The sequence below is a fragment of the Carcharodon carcharias genome, chromosome 6, assembly GCF_017639515.1.
Source record: "Carcharodon carcharias isolate sCarCar2 chromosome 6, sCarCar2.pri, whole genome shotgun sequence".
In the NCBI taxonomy this organism is placed as follows: Eukaryota; Metazoa; Chordata; class Chondrichthyes; order Lamniformes; family Lamnidae; genus Carcharodon; species Carcharodon carcharias.
Window position 1 is genome coordinate 70870866 of NC_054472.1, and position 17126 is coordinate 70887991.

The window sequence follows — 17126 nt, forward strand, 5'->3', positions numbered from 1 at the left end:
CTACATGTGAAGATGCAAATTAGGGGCAGGAGTCGGCCATTCGGCCCCTCGAGCTTGCTCTGCCATTCAATAAGGTCATGGCTGATTTGATTATGGCATAAATGCCGCTTTCCTGCCCACTCCTGATATACTCTTGACTAACAAGGGAGTCAAAGGCTATCTACCTCTGCCTTAAAAATATTCAATGACCCTGCCTCCACCATTAGTAAACCCTTTCTATTTAGAACTGTATCATCCTTAATAGATTTTTAAAAATTAATTCTTTCATAGGATGTGAGTGTTGCTGGCAAGGCCAGCATTTGTAGCCCACCCTTAATTGCTCTTGGACTGAGTGGTTTGCTAGGCTATTTCAGAGGGCAGTTAAGAGTCAACCACATTGCTGAAGATCTGGAGTCCCATGTTGGCCAGACCAGGCAAGGATGGCAGAATTCCTTCCTGAAAGGACATAAGTCCTGCCACATCCCCTCCTCCATTTCCTTCCTCAGCTTTCCTTAATATTTTGCAATCCGGAATATTAAGAATATATTCTTAACCTTGCTTGAATCATGTTTCTGTTAATGCAAACTTCATCATCCCATGTAGCAATTTATGCCCGCAGCTCACCAATCCTATTGGCTGCAATGACATATATACAATTTCCTTTATCATTTGAACTATTTTCCTCAATCTGGTCCCCAAAATTTGAGATATTCCTGCTGTTTGATTCTTTCTAACCTCCGATCTCATTGCTGCATTTTTATCTGCTCCCCTCTCCTGCCACCGCCCCCCAAACCCAGGTAAAGTTTAAACACTTTCCCAACAGTACCAGTCAGCCTCCTATTGGGTTTTGTTTCAGTGCAATGCATCCATCTTATAAAGATGTTCCTTCACCCAAAATCGATCTCAATGCCCTAACAATTTGAAATGCTTCATCCTGCACCATTCCTCCAGCCGTACTTTTAACTGCATTGTTTCTACACCCAGTAGCATGTGCCACTGGGATTGCTACCTGTGAGGTCCCATATTTAATCTTTTTCTTGGTTCCTTAAGCCTGAAAGATCTCAACACTTTTTTTTCTACCAATGTCATTGTTTCCAACATGAACCAGGGTTTTTAACTATTTCCCTTCTCCTCATAGAATATCTTGCACTTTCCCAATGATTTATTCATTCTTTCATGGAATGTGGACATTGTTAGCAAAGCCAGCATTTGTTGCCCATCCCTAATTGCCTTTGAGAAGGTGGTGATGAGCCACTGCCTTGAACCGCTGCAGTCCATGTAGTGTATGTACACCCACAGTGCTGTTAGCAAGGGAGTTCCAGGATTTTGATCTAGCACAGTGAAGGAACGATGATATATTTCTATGATAAGTCAGGATGGGTGTGGTTTGGAAGGGAACTTCCAGATAGATAACTTCCCATCTATCTGCTGTCCTTGTCCTTCTAAGTGGTAGATGTCAGGAGTTGGAAGGTGTTCTTGAAGAAGGCTTGATGAGTTGTTGCAGTGCATCCTGTATATGGTACATACTGCCGTTAATAAGCATCGGTGGTGGAGGGAGTGAATTTTTAAAGAGGTGGATTGGGTGTTAATCAAATGGACTGCTTTTTCCTGGATGATGTTGAGGTTCTATGAGTGTGGTTGAAGCTGTACTAATCTAGGCAATTGGAGAGTATTCCATCAGACTCCTGACCTGTGCCTTGTAGATGGTGGACAGCTTTGGGGAGTCAGGAGGTGAGTTACACACTGCAGAATTCCCAGCTTCTGACCTGCTCTTGTAGTCACAGTAATTATATGGCTGACCGAGTTGAATTTCTGGTCAGTGATAACCCTAGGATGTTGATACTGGGGAATTCAACAATGGATAATGCCTTTAAATGTCAAGGGATGATGGTTAGATTTTCTCTTGGTGGAGATGGTCATTGCCTGGCACTTGTGTGACGTGATGTTACATGCCACTTATCAGCCTAAGCCTGAGTGTTGTCCAGGTCTTGCTGCATTTGGACACGGATTGCTGCAATATCTGAAGAGTCGCAAATGGTGCTGAACCTTGTGCAATCATTAGCGAACATCCCCACTTCTGACCTTATGATGGAGGGATGGTCATTGATGAAGCAGCTGAAGATGGTTGGACCTCAGACCACTACCACTGAGGGACTCCTGCAGCAAATATCCTGGGACTGAGATGATTGGCCTCCAACAACCACAACCATCTTCCTTTATGCTAGGTATGACTTAACCAATGGAGAGCTTTCACTCTGATTCCCATTAACTTCAGTTTTTCTAAGGTTCCTTGATGCCTCACCTAGTCAAGTGCTGCCCTGAGGTCAAAGGCAGTCACTCTCACTTCACCTTTTTGAGCTCAGCTCTTTTGTCTATGTTTGGACCAATGCTGTAATGAGGTCAGGAGATGAATGATCCTAGCAGAACCCAAACTCAGCATCACTTATTGCTGATTAAGTGCCACTTGATAACACTATCAACAATACCTTCCATCACTTTAATTATCAAGAATAGACTGATGGGGCGGTAATTAGCTGGGTTGGCTTTGTCTTGCTTTTTGTGGACAGGACATACCTGCGCAGATTTTCACATTGCCAGGTAGATGCCAATGTTGTAGATGGACTGGAATAGCTTGGCTAGGGATGTGGTTAGCTCTGGAGCACAAGTCATCAGTACGACTACTGGGATGTTGTCAGGGCCCTTAGCCTTTTAAGTATCCAGTGCCTTCAGCTGTTTCTTGATATGACGTGGAGTGAATTGAATTGGTTGAAGACTGGCATCTGTGATGCTGGGGACCTCAGGAAGAGACTGAAATGGATCATCAACCTGGCATTTCTGACTGAACATCGTTGCAAATGCTTCAGCCTTGTCTTTTGCACTGATGTGCTGGGCTTTCCTATCAATGAGGATGGGGATATTTGTGCAGCTTCCACCTCCAGTTAGTTGTTTAATTGTTCACCACCATTCATGATTGCATATGGCGGGACTTTAGAGTTTAGATATGATCTGTTGGTTGTGGATCACTTAGCTCTGCCTATCATATGCTGCTTCTGCTGTTTGGCATGCAAGTAGTCTTATGTTGTAGCTTAAGCAGGTTGACACCTCATATAAGCATACATACATACGAACATACAAATTAGGAACAGGAGTAGGCCACTCAGCCCCTCAAGCCTGCTCCGCCATTCCATAAGATCATGGCTGATTTGCTTGTAACCTCAACTTCACATTCCTGCCCACCCTCTGATAACCTTTCACCCCCTTGTTAATCAAGAATCTATCTAGCTCTGCCTTAAATATATTCAAAGACTCTGCTTCCACCGCCTTTTGAGGAAGAGAGTTCAAAACACTCACAACCCTCAGAAAAAAATTCTCCTCATCTCTGTCTTGAATGAGTGATCCCTTATTTTTAAACAGTGACCCCTAGTTCTAGATTCTCCCACAAGAGGAAACATATTCTCCACATCCACCCTGTCAAGACCCCTCAGGATCTTAAAGGTTTCAATCAAGTCGCTTCTTACTCTTCTAAATTCCAGTGGGTACAAGCCTAACTTTTCCAGCTTTTCCTCATGAGACAACCTGCCCATTCCTGATTTTGTTCTAATAAAGCTTCTCTGAACTGCTAACGTATTTACATCTTTCTTTAAATAAGGGGACCTGTACTGCACACAGTACTCCAGATGTGGTCTCACCAATGCCCTGTATAACTGAAGCATAACCCCCCTACTTCTGTATTGAATTCCCCACAATAAATGATAACATTCTATTAGCTTTCCTAATTACCTGCTGTACCTGCATACAAACTTTGTGTGATTCATGCACTAGGACACCCAGATCCCTCTGAATCTCAGAACTCTGCAATCTCTCACCATTTAAATAATAAGCTTCTCTTTTATTCTTCCTGCCAAAATGGGCAATTTCACATTTGCCCACATTATACTCCATTTGCCACATCTTTGCTCACTCATTTAACCTATCTATGTCACTTTGTAGCCTCTTTATGTCCTCTTCACAATTTACTTTCCTACCTATCGTTAGAAAATTTAGCAACCGTGCCTTTGGTCCCATCATCCAAGTCACTTGTATAAATTGTAAAAAGTTGAGGCCCCAGCACTGATGCCTGTGGCACATCACTTGTCGCATCCCGCCAACCAGAAAAAGATCCCTTTATGCCAACTCTCTGCTTCCTGTTAGCTAGTCAATCTTCTATCCATGCCAATATGTTACCCCCTAAACCATGAGCTTTTATTTTCTGCAATGACCTTTGATGTGGCACTTTATCAAATGCCTTATGGAAATAAAATTAATAACCATATTAATAAATAAGGTTCCTCTTTATCCACAGCACATGTGACTCCTTCAAAGAACTCCAATAAATTGGTCAAACATGATTTCCCTTTTACAAAACCATGTTGACTCTTCCTGATTGTCTTGAATTTTTCTAAGCAACCTGCTATAACATCTTCTAACATTTTCCCTATGACAGATGTTAGGCTAACTGGCCTGTAGTTTCCTGCTTTCAGCCTCCCTCCCTTTTTGAATAAAGGAATTAGGTTTGCTATTTTCTAATCTAATGGAACCTTCCCTGAATCTAGGGAAATTTGGGAAGTTAAAACCAATGCATCAACTATCTCCCTAGCCACTTCTTTCAAGAGCTTAGGGCAAAGTCCATCCAGACCTCGGGATTTATCAGCCAGCAGCTCCAACAATTTGCTTAATACCACTTCCCTGGTGTTTGTAATTTTCCCCGAGTTCCTCCCTCCCTTCTATTTCCTGATTTACAGCTATTTCCGGGATATTTATGTCCTCTATCGTCAAGACTGAAGCAAAATGCCTGTTTAATTCATCCACCATCTTCCTACTTTCCATTATCAATTCCCCAGATGCACTTTCTGTAGGACCAATGCTCACTTTGTTAACTCTTTTCTTATTTAAATATCTATAGAAACTCTTATTGTCCATCTTTATTTTACTAGCTAGCTTTCTCTCACACTCTAATTTTTCCCTCCTTATTAATCTTTCTGCCATCCTTTGCTGTTCTTTAAATTCTTATCAATCTTCTGACCTGCCACCCGTCTTTGTATAATTATATGCTTTTTATTTAAGTTTGATGGGGGGAGGCAGTGGCATAGTTGTATTGTCACTCGACTAGTATTCCAGAGTAATGCTCTGGGGGACCTAGGTTCAAATCCCAGTCACAGCAGATGGTGCAATTTGGAATTAAAAGTTTGATGGTGACTGTGAAACCATTGCTGATTGTTGTAAAAACCCATCTGGGGTTTACTAATGTCCTTTAGGGAAGAACTCCAGACCCTCAGCAATGTAGTTGACTCCTAAATGCCTTCTGAACAAGGACAATTAAGGATGGGCAATAAATGCTGGCCTATAATGCTGGCAAATAAAAAAAAATACTGTCTTTAACTTTTTTAGTTAACCCCAGATGGTGGGCTTGGAATGTTTCTTTCTCATTGGAATGTATGTATTCTGTGTATTCTGAAATATCACTTTAAATGTCTGCCACTGAACCCCTATTAACATCATTTGCCAATTAACTTTAGCTAGCTCCACTTTCATGTCCTCATAATTGCCCTTATTTAAGTTTAAAATACTAGCTTTGGACGTACCCGTTTCTCCCTCAAAATGAATGTAAATTCATATTGTGATTGCTGCTACCTAGGGATGCCTTCATTGAGGTTATCAATTAATCCTATCCCGTTGCTCAATACCAGTTCTAGAATAGCCTGCTCTCTGATTGTCTCCAGAATGCGCTGGTCTAAGAAACTGTCCCGAAAACATTCTATGAATTTATCTATGCTACCTTTGCCCATCTGATTTTTCCAGTCTATATATAGATTAAAACCCTGCATGATTATTGCTGTACTTCTCTGGCAAGCTCCCATCTCTCATTTTATGCTTTGCCCTGCCGTGTAGTTACAATTGGGGGGGCCTGTACACCACTCCCATAAGTGACTTCTTGCCTTTTATCATTCCTCATCTCAATCCAAACAGTTTTTACATCCTAGTTTCTTGAACTTGGATTATCCCCCTCTTAATGTGCTAATACCATCATTAACTAACTAAAGGTCCACCTTTTCATAACTTCCTGTCTTTCCTAAATGTAACATACCCCTCAACATTCAGCTCCCAATCTATGTCATCCTGTAGCCATGTCTCTGTAATGGCTATCAGATTGTACTTATTTATTTCTATTTGCACTATCAGCTCATGTGTTTTGTTTCAAATGTGCATTTAGATACAGAGCTTAGTTTTGTCATTTTATTATTTTTGTAGCATCTAGCCTTATCTGCTGATTTACTCTTAGAATTGTACTCTCTGTCCTTTCTTGTCACAGTCTGTTTATCATTTCCCATATTAATACCTGTCTTGTCGTGTCTCTACTCTTTGGTTTGCCACAACTTCCCAAATTTGATCTCTTGCCCCCACTATTCAGTTTAAAACCCTCACCTTTAGAAATGTCTGCTGCTGCTCCTGGCATGCCCTTCTGAACTCTTGTTCGAACCAGGGTTGATCCCCCGGTTTGGTAATAGTAGAGTGAGGGATATGCCGGGCCGTGAGGTTACAGATTGTGGTTGGCTATAATTCTGCTGCTGATAATGGGCCACAATGTCTCATGGATATCCAGTTTTGAGTTGCTGGATCTGTTATTCCATTTAGCATGATGGTAGTGCCACACAACATGGAGTGTATGCTCAATGTGATAATGGGACTTCGTCTCCACAAGGATTGTGCGGTGGTTACTTCTATCAATACTGTTATGGACAGATGCATCTGCAACAGGTTGATTAGTGAGCACGAAGTCAACTATGTATTTTTTTTCCCTCTTGTTGGCAGATATGTCCTTCAGGACTTGGCCAGCTCGGTCAGTAGTGGTGCTACAGAACCACTTGATGATGGACGTTGAAGTCCCCCATGCAGAGTACATTGTGCGTCCTTGCCAACCTTAGTACTCCTTCCAATTGGTGCTCAACATGGAGGAGCACTGATTCATCAGCTGAGGGAGGAAGGCGGTAGGTTTTAAACAGCAGGAGGTTTCCTTGTCCATGTTTGACCTGATGCTATGAAACTGCATGGGGTCCAGAGTCAATGTTGAGGACTCTCAGGGCAACTCCCTCCCAACTGTATACCTTTGTGCTACTACCTCTGGTGGGTCTGTCCAGCCAGTGGACAGGACATACCCAGGGATGGTGATGGTGATGGTGTCTGGGACATAGTCATACTCACTGAATCATATCTTACAGACAATGTCAGGCTGTCCTTGGCTAATCTGTGGGGCAGTTCTCCCAATTTTGGCACAAGCCCCCTAATGTTAATAAGGAGGACATTGCAGAGTTGACAGGGCTGGTTTCTGTTTGTTCTATTGTTCTTCCTGTTGCCTAGATTGATACTGGCTGGTCTGTCCAGTTTCATTCATTTTTTAATTTTCTGCAGTGGTTTGGTACAATTGTTTCACTTGCTAGACCATTTCTGTGGGCATTTATTAGTGAACCACATTGCTGTGGGTCTAGAGTCACATGCAGGCCAGACCAGGTGAGAAAGGAAAATTTCCTTCCCTACAGGACATTAGAGAAGCAGATGGGCTTTTGCAATTGATGATTGTTTCACGGTCACCATGACTAGCTTTTCATTTCAGATTTATTAATTAATTAAATTTCAATTGCACCAGCTGCAGTGCACCAGACCATTTCCCTTGGGTCTCTGGGTTACTAGTCCAGTGGTATTACCATTATACCATCTCCACTGATCTATCCTATACCATGAGATCAGGGAAGCCAGATATCATTTGGAAATAATGTTTATGGTTATAGAAACACCTGTTTATTGTCCCATGACTACTGCATTTCTACTTTCTTTTACCCCTGTGCGAAGTTACATTTCCCTTGGTATCAGGGCTTGACCCTTACTGCATTGCTCCAAAGAGTAGTCACTCATCCAGTATTCAAAACTGAAAACTGGTTTTTGAGTGTCAGTGCTTTTATATGAATATTAAAAATATTATAAATATTAACAGAACTGGAAGCTATTGTGACAGCAGAAATTGTGATAGGGATATCCAAAATATGACATAACCTGGAATTTGCAACAAATTTCATATGCAAGGGCATTCAACAAGGACAGAATAGGAGGTGTTATGGTCATACATGTTGAGGACAACTGGGAGGTAAATATTGAATCCTGATCTTGGGCTGGGTAGGTAAGCACATACTAATCCAGAAGCAAAATACTGTAGATGCTGGAAATCTGGGATGAAAACTGAAAATTGTGGAAATACTCCGCAGGCCTAGCTACATTTATGGATAGAGAAACAGAGTTAACGGGTGTAGTGTCATTCTCCCCACTAGAAGTGGGCTGGGAGGTGGGAGAGCAATTTAATCAAGTGGGACTGTGCAGGATGGTAACCCAATCGCCTTCCCAAGCTCCAGGCGGGAAAGGTTGAGGACGATTTTCCATCTGGAGGTCAACTGGGGGGTTACTTAAGGGCCTCATCCCACTGCCATTGGTATTTTACCAGTGGTGGATGGGGACTCGCTGTGTGAGCCAATTGCACAGAAAACCCTATAAGGTATGCCTGTGGCCTAGGAGGGGTGGGTCCCTTGTACTCAGACGCTCTGTGCCCAATCAAAGGATCCAGCATCAGGAAGAAAGGGGGCTGCGAGCTGCCACCCCCTGGCCTTTTCTATTGATCCCTCTCCCCCAGTCTTTCCCTCCCTGTGACCCCCTTCCCAATCCCCTTACCTCTAGGATTCCATCAACTATCCCTGGTGTAGGCCCCAGTGTAGTACCAGCAGTTGCAACCATTCCTGGTAGCACTGTCAGAATCTGATTGGCTGGCAGCTCCTTGGGGTGGGATATCTGGCCCACACTAGATGGTAGGGTGATTTAATATCCCTGGTGGAGCCAGGAGCCCTGGGTGGCAGGGTTCCTGCTGCCAATTAGGCACTTCATTCTGTTGGGGCTCTTAGAGATCGGGACCCCAAGTTTTCATTTCGGAGCTCAGGACCCTACCACCCACATTAAATTCTGCCCAACATTTTGGGTCTGTGATCTTCCATCAGACCACCTGATGATAGGTCACAAACCTGGAATGGTAAAATCCAGTGGGTGGCCTTCCTGCCCCGATGTGTCTGAAATTTTACAGTGGGTAGAGGAGTCATCAGGGAGCCTGCCTGCCCTTGAGCCTATTGAGGCCCTTAAATGGCTTCATCCCACTGCCATCAGTATTTTACCCGTGGCGGCAGACACCCACACCATGCCCGAAGCCTGGTAGCTTTACCTGCACAGGCTGGTGTCAGGCAAGAGACCCTCCATGGAGACGCCGCCCTTTAGCCCTCCCCCCATCCCCCCATCCCCCCTTCCCAGCCTCTTGAATCCGTTCCCTCACCCTGTCACTCTCTTGCCAAGACCTCTGATCACGTACTTACCTGGGCTCTTCAGCATGGTGTGTCTAGTTCCAACATTGGCCACCACTCATGGCTGGCGCTGCTGGGACTATACAGTTACCAGCCATCCGATTGGCCGGCAGCTTGAAGGCGGGACTTCCTTCCAAGATAGGCAGAAGTCTCACCTTAAAGTAATTAACGCTGCTCCCAGTGTGAAATTGCTGCAGGGCAGCGGGTGGGACCTTGGACCCACCCCACTGATATTTTGGCCATGGGGGTGGAGAACACAGTACCCTGTAAGATCCAGCACGTTAACTGTTTTTTCCTCCACAGATGCTGCTAGACCTGCTAAATACTTTCAGAATTTTCTGTTTTTATTTAAGTGTATACTGTTCTAGCAGTGCATCCTAAAGCTTCATTTTCCCTCCCCAATGGCCTCATTATACTGCTTGTCAATCTACAGTGATTTATCAGTTACGAAGCCAACACCCACCCAGACGCTACTTCTAATCTGTAGCCTTTAGCACAGTTTACATATGCCTAGAGTTCCCCGGACTCAAATATATTACACAGAGATAAAAACAAAAAAACTGCGGATGCTGGAAATCCAAAACAAAAACTCAGCAGGTCTGGCAGCATCGGCGGAGAAGAAAAGAGTCGACGTTTCGAGTCCTCATGACCCTTCGACAGAACTTGCGTTCGAGTCCAAGAACTCTTTCTTGGACTCGAACGCAAGTTCTGTCGAAGGGTCATGAGGACTCGAAACGTCAGCTCTTTTCTTCTCCGCCGATGCTGCCAGACCTGCTGAGTTTTTCCAGGTAATTCTGTTTTTGTTTCAAATATATTACACTTAGCCTTATTGGAGGACCTCTGCCGCACACAGGAATATCTCCCTAATTTGTCTATGTTACCTACGCCTACAAACTTGTAAGTGATTCCATTAAGGTCATCATCCGAATCATCAATAAAAATGATGAACAGCAATAATTTCAGCATAGTGCTCTGTGAGACTATGTTCCTGTGGATTACTGCATTTGCAATTAATTTAGTTTCAATCTCATCACCAGGCATGTCATCTTGGAACTAACCTGGCACAAAAGGGAATTGGTTTCCTCGCCATTTCCTCTCTCAAGGAGGTTAGATATTTGTTTGTTATTAAACAACTATTTAAGTGGGAGCTTAAGTCCTTGCGATGACCACAGCACTGACACACATCTAATTAAACAGTGGCTCTGGCATTTGGCCATAGGAGCTTTCTTCTCTGCAATCCAGTCAAGATATAGACCACACCTTGGACAGCTGACCTTCAACTAGAGTGAAATTGTGACACTATTTTGTGCAACTAACAGTATTATTTTTTTAATTAAGAAGTTTGGTGTCAAATTGATGGCAAGTTAAAAAAAAAATGTTGCTTTCAAAAATACTGCCTGTTTAATTCTGTTTCCAGAGACTCCTGGCCCAATCATTACAGGTATGAGTGTCAGGGAACTAAGACCCCGCACAGTGTATATTTTTATAAGATATCTATAAATACCATCAAGGCTAATTTCAGAAACTGGATAAAGACCTTTTAAAATGGCTGAAGCTATGTCTGTCTGTGACCCTGAAGGAGCTATTTGGCATTTTGGAAAAAGCTTACACCATGTTATGTTTGAAGAGACCCTAACAGCCCCCTGTGGGCTACAGAGACCAAATTCAAAGTGAACTATACAAAAGCCATCTGCATTTCAGAACCCAGGCTGGCCAACTGGAGACAACTAGTCTGCTAGGAAAAGAGCCCTGCAACCTTCCTTTCAATTCTTAATAGCTGGGATGTTTAACCATCTCGGGGACTAGTCAAGGGATACATGTCCTTTGTCAAAGGTGGTATGAGAGAAGAGAGACATGTGACAGGAACTTCTAGCTGGCAGAACCCAAAATTGCATTTTGGAACTGCAAAGCTGTTTGCCATTTTACCATCTACAAGCTGCTGCACAAAAATGGGACTCTGTCCTGGTTTGAATGCCTGGCCCCATTTAAACTGTTTCTACTGGACCTCCTGTATCTTCACCTACAAGACTGATTCATCTCTGCATGTCTACCTCATTGTGAAAGTGAACTATACAGCATCAGTTTTCGCCGGCTGACCTCTGTGAAGGAATACCTCATTAGACTTTGATTCTGGATTCACATGAAACAATAATTATTTTCTCTGTGGAGGTCTTTGCCCTGTATTCTTTTCTTGTCTCTATCCCTCTTTTACTGTATGAGTGCACAGGGGGCTACATGGCAACCCCCCCCCCCCCCAACACACACACACACACACACACACACACATACACACACACACACACCTTCCCCCCCCAGCGTTTTGTGAGTGAGCAAATAAATTAACTCTGAGTTCATCCTATCTTGAGTTTGCTGTGGCATTATTAATAGAAATAGATCACACCAAAAGAGGGGTCGGGAAATACGTCACTGCTTATAAAGTGGGAAGCGAATCAAAAACATCTTTCTGTTTACAGACAGGTGGTGAGAGTGGAAATCGTGGATTCTTAAATTAATCTCCCCCCGCCCCCCCCACCCCCCGCCCCCCACTCCTGTCTGTAAAAGAAGCTTCATCTTGTTTGCCCAAGATAAGCATATGCTTTAGATATGAAATGCAGGCATCTCCAAATTTTATATGAGAACAATTTAGGTCTGGTTTACTTGGATAATAAGCATTTGTCTCATTGCTTTACCAATATCATATCTGAGTTGTAAACAACAAAATCATTTAGAGATTACATGATCAAAAGAACCCAAATACCTTTGAAGCACACTTGTTTCAAAAGGGATTACTTTGAGTTATATACAAATTACCAGGGGAGGCGGTGGCATAGTGGCATTGTCACTGGGCTAGTATTGCTCTGGCAAATGCAGTAATCCACTATCTGAGCCAGTGTAATGCTCTGATGGTGAAATTTGAATTCAGTAAAAATCTGGAATTAAAAGTCTGATGATGACCATGAAACCGTTGCTGATTGTTGTAAAAACCCATCTGGTTCACTAATGTCCTTTAGGGAAGGAAATCTGCCATCCTTATCTGGTCTGGCCTACTTGTGAATCCAGACCCATAGTAATATGGTTGACTCTTAAAAATGCCCTATTCATTAAGGGCAAGTAGAGATGGGCAATAAATGCTGGCCGAGCCAGTGATGCCCGAACGAATGTTAAAAGAAAATCGCAAGTGGAGAACTAATCACTCAAATGTTACTGCAGGGAGTTCATGTTTTACGCCACTTTTTGTACTGTGAGCTGTATTTTCATAGCAATGTAAATGCCGAACTGCATTTTCACTGCCTGCTTGCATCTTAACTATTGAGGAAATCAGTTCACCATATGGCCCCACATGTTTAAACAGAGTGAAGCTTGCCACTTTTTGATGCTAGGTACAATTTTTACTGATTGTGAAGAAAACCTGACAAAATTGTCAGCTCTTTTCATTAATTAAAATGTAAATGATTCACATTAGGTCTCCGATGTTTGGTTATGAGGCAAAAAACACATTTTCAAGTCTTTACACCAGCTCAACGGGAGGCAGAATCAAAGGATATCAGACTAGTTGGATTAGGAATTTCTTAATTATGTCCATTTCAATTATTCATTACAAGGATTATACACTGAGGAATGAGAAGTACAGAGTGTTTGGAAAGGGCTAGGAATCTAACTTCAAGCACATCAGATAAAGGGATGACAATGAGAAAGGGGACAGGAAATACAGGACTGAAGGTGTTGTATCTGACTGCATGCTGTATACGAAATAAGGTAAATGAGCTTGTGGCGCAGATTGAAATTGGCAGGTATGATGTGGTGGGCATTATGGAGACATGGCTGCAAGGGGATCAGGACTGGGAGCTTAATATCCAAGGATATACATCCTATTGAAAAGATAGGCAGGTTGGCAGAGGGGATGGGATTGCTTTGTTAGTAAGAAATGAAATTAAATCAATAGCAAGAAATGATGTAGGGTCAGATGATATGGAATCTGTGTGGGTAGAGTTGAGGAACCGCAAAGGGAAAAACCATAATGGGAGTTATGTACAGGCCTCCGAACAGTAGTAAGGTTGTGGGGCACAAGATACACCAGGAGATAGAAAAGGTGTGTAAGCAAGGCAAGGTTACAGTGATCATGGGGGATTTCAATATGCAGGTAGACTGGGAAAATCAGGTTGCTAGTGGATCCCAAGAAAAGGAATTTGTGGAATGTCTACGAGATGGCTTTTTGGAGCAGCTTGTGGTAGAGCCCACTAGGGAACAGTCAATTCTAGATTTAGTGATGTGTAATGAGGCAGAGTTGATAAGGGAGCTTAAGGTGAAGGAACCCTTAGGAGGAATTGACCATAATATGATAGAATTTACCCTGCAATTTGAGAGGAAAAAGCTGGAATCAGATGTAACGGTATTACAGTTGAATAAAGGCAACTACAGAAGCATGAGGGAGGAGCTGGCCAGAATTGACTGGGAGATGAGCCTAGCAGGAAAGATAGTGGAACAGCAATGGCAGGAGTTTCTGGGAGTAATTTGGGAGACACAGCAAAAATTCATCCCTAGGAAGAAGAAGCATACTAAAGGGAGGACGAGGCAACCATGGCTGACAAGGGAAGTCAGGGACAGCATAAAAGCTAAAGAGAAAGCATACAATGCGGCAAAGAGCAGTGGGAAACCAGGGGATTGGGAAGCCTACAAAGACCAACAGAGAACAACTAAAAAAGAAATAAGGAGGGAGAAGATTAAATATGAAGGTAAACTAGCCAGTAATATAAAAGAAGATTGCAAGAGTTTTTTTAGATATATAAAGGGTAAGAGAGAGGCAAAAGTGGACATTGGGGCGCTGGAAAATGACACTGGAGAAGTAATAGTGGGGAATAAAGATATGTCGGAGGAACTGAATAGGTACTTTGCGTCAGTCTTCACGGTGGAAGACACGAGTAACATCCCCAGAGTTCAAGAGAGTCGGGGGCAGAGGTGAGTTTGGTGGCCATTACCAAGGAGAAGGTGCTAGGAAAACTGTAAGGTCTGATAGTGGATAAATCACCTGGACCAGATGGATTACACCCCAGAGTTCTGAAGGAGATAGCTGAAGAGATAGTGGAGGTGTTAGTGGTGATCTTTCAGGAATCACTGGAGTCAGGGAGGGTCCCAGAGGACTGGAAAATCGCTAATGTAACCCCCATGTTTAAGAAAGGAGTGAGGTAAAAGATTGGAAATTACAGGCCGATTAGCCTGACCTCGGTCATTGGTAAGATTTTAGAGTCCATTATTAAGGATGAGATTTCAGAATACTTGGAAGTGTATGGTAAAATCGGGCAAAGTCAGCATGGTTTCATCAAGGGGAGGTCATGCCTGACAAATCTGTTAGAATTCTTTGGAAAGGTAACAAGTAGGTTAGACAAAGGAGCCAATGGATGTTATCTACTTGGACTTCCAGAAGGCCTTTGACAAGGTGCCGCACAAGAGGCTGCTCAGTAAGATAAGAGCCCATGGCATTAGAGGCAAGGTATTAGCATGGATAGAAGATTGACTGTCTGGCAGGAGGCAGAGAGTGGGGATAAGGGGGTCCTTCTCAGGATGGCGACTGGTGACTAGTGGAGTTCCGCATGGGTCAGTGTTGGGACCACAACTTTTCACTTTATACATTAATGATCTAGATGAAGGAACTGAGGGCATCCTGGCTAAGTTTGCAGATGATAAAAGATAGGTGGAGGGACAGGTAGTATTGAGGAGGTGGGGAGGCTGCAGAAGGATTTGGACAAGTTAGGAGAATGGGCAAAGAAGTGGCAGATGGAATACAATGTGGGCAAATGTGAGATCATGCACTTTGGAAGGAAGAATAGAGGCTTGGACTATTTTCTAAATGGGGAGAGAATTCATAAATCTGGAGTGCAAAGAGACTTGGGAGTCCTAGTCCAGGATTCTCTTAAGGTTAACTTGCAGGTTGAGTCGGTAGTTAGGAAGGCAAATGCAATGTTAGCATTTATTTCAAGAGGACTAGAATATAAAAGCAGGGATGTGCTGCTGAGGCTTTATAAGGCTCTAGTCAGACCACATTTAGAATATTATGAGCAATTTTGGGCCCCGTATCTCAGGAAGGATGTGCTGGCCCTGGAGAGGGTCCAGAGGAGGTTCACGAGAACGATCCCAGGAATGAAAGGCTTAACATATGAGGAATGTTTGAGGACTCTGGGTCTATACTCGATGGAGTTTAGAAGGATGAGGCGGGATTTGATTGAAACTTACAGAATACTGAAAGGCCTGGATAGAATAGACGTGGGGAAGAAGTTTCCATTAGTAGGAGAGACTAGGACCCGAGGGCACAGCCTCAAAGTAAAGGGAAGACCTTTTAGAACAGAGATGAGAGAAACGTCTTTAGCCAGAGAGTGGTGAATCTATAGAATTAATTGCCACAGAAGGCTGTGGAGGCCAGGTCATTGAGTGTATTTAAGACCAAGATAGATAGGTTCTTGAATGGTAAGGGGATCAAAGGTTACAAGGAGAAGGCGGGAGAATGGGGCTGAGAAACTTATCAGCCATGATTGAATGGCGGAGCAGACTCGATGGGCCGATTGGCCTAATTTCTGCTCCTATGTCTTATGGTTTAAGTATATTATTTATAATACTACGTCAATTTTAAAATTATATACACCATGGCACACATATATATAGTCATTTAACAGGTTTAAATAAACTCCAAGAAACATTATCTGTTTTTACTTTCTGTTTCAAAATAATTTGCCAATTAAAGTGATGTGAAGTTATAAGCGGAGATCAATGTTGATATGTTACAAGGTTTTCTTAGTCCTGACACAAGAACCAAATACTGTTAGAAATCTGAAATTAAACCAGAAAATTCAGAAAATGCTTAGCAGAAACAATTTCTCCCTCCCTAAATGTTGACTGACTTCCTGAGATTTTCTGCCACTTTCTAACTTTACTTAGTCCTGGCATTGTGTTACATAGAGAATAATGCACATTTGGAAACAATTACCAAGCAGTAATCCCATTTAGCAATTTAAATGTATTCATAAACTATAAAAGGAAAGGTTCTGATGAAAAGTCATTGACCTGAAATGTTAACTCCGTTTCTCTCTCCACAAATGCAGCTGGACCAGCTAACTATTTCGAGCATTTTCTGTTTTTACTTTAGATTTCTAGCATCCACAGTATTTTGATTTTGTATTAGCATTTCATTCACTGCCATTTCCCTTCCATGAATGCCCGCCTTGAAGAAGTTCAGCTCTTCTCTCTAACGGGATTTGTTTGCCTCTTGCTTTACTCACCTTCACTGCTTTCCATTCAGTTCTGAGGAAAGGCCATTGACCTGAAGTGTTAACTCTGTTTCTCTCTCTCCACAGATGCTGCCTAACCTGCTGCGTAGCTCCAACAGTTTCTGCTTTCCATAAAGAAAAGTTCAAGTGGTTTAAAACCTTCATCTAAATACAGAGCCAAGATCACAGCATTCAGTCCACTATTTTTAAAATAAAATTTAAATGAAGTTGTGGCTGATTTCAGCTTAATTTCACTTTCGTTTTTTGTATGGCTGGTTCCTTTTTTGAGGATGTTTCATGCAACTGATGGATGATGTCATCTTCACTGAGGGATTAATGATTGTAACATGATCATTACACATTTATTGATTTGCAATCTGTAGCAGGTGAGCAGAAATGGAGTAGCATTATTCTAGCTTATTAGCACACTTTCAGACAGCTGTTCTTTTCTATATGAAGGCCTTGA

The 17126-nt window shown here is 42.7% G+C and overlaps 1 protein-coding gene across 1 annotated transcript in view; it reads right to left on the minus strand.

Annotated features, from left to right (window-relative positions):
• LOC121278801 (A-kinase anchor protein 7-like) overlaps nucleotides 1-16850 on the minus strand; it is a 184790-nt gene extending 167940 nt beyond the window's left edge. Inside the window, exon 1 of the mRNA XM_041189254.1 lies at nucleotides 16673-16850. Coding sequence (XP_041045188.1) covers nucleotides 16673-16688 — 16 coding nt within the window. The 5' untranslated portion in view covers nucleotides 16689-16850. The remainder of the gene's footprint in view (nucleotides 1-16672) is intronic.
• Between the last annotated feature and the right edge of the window lie 276 nt (nucleotides 16851-17126).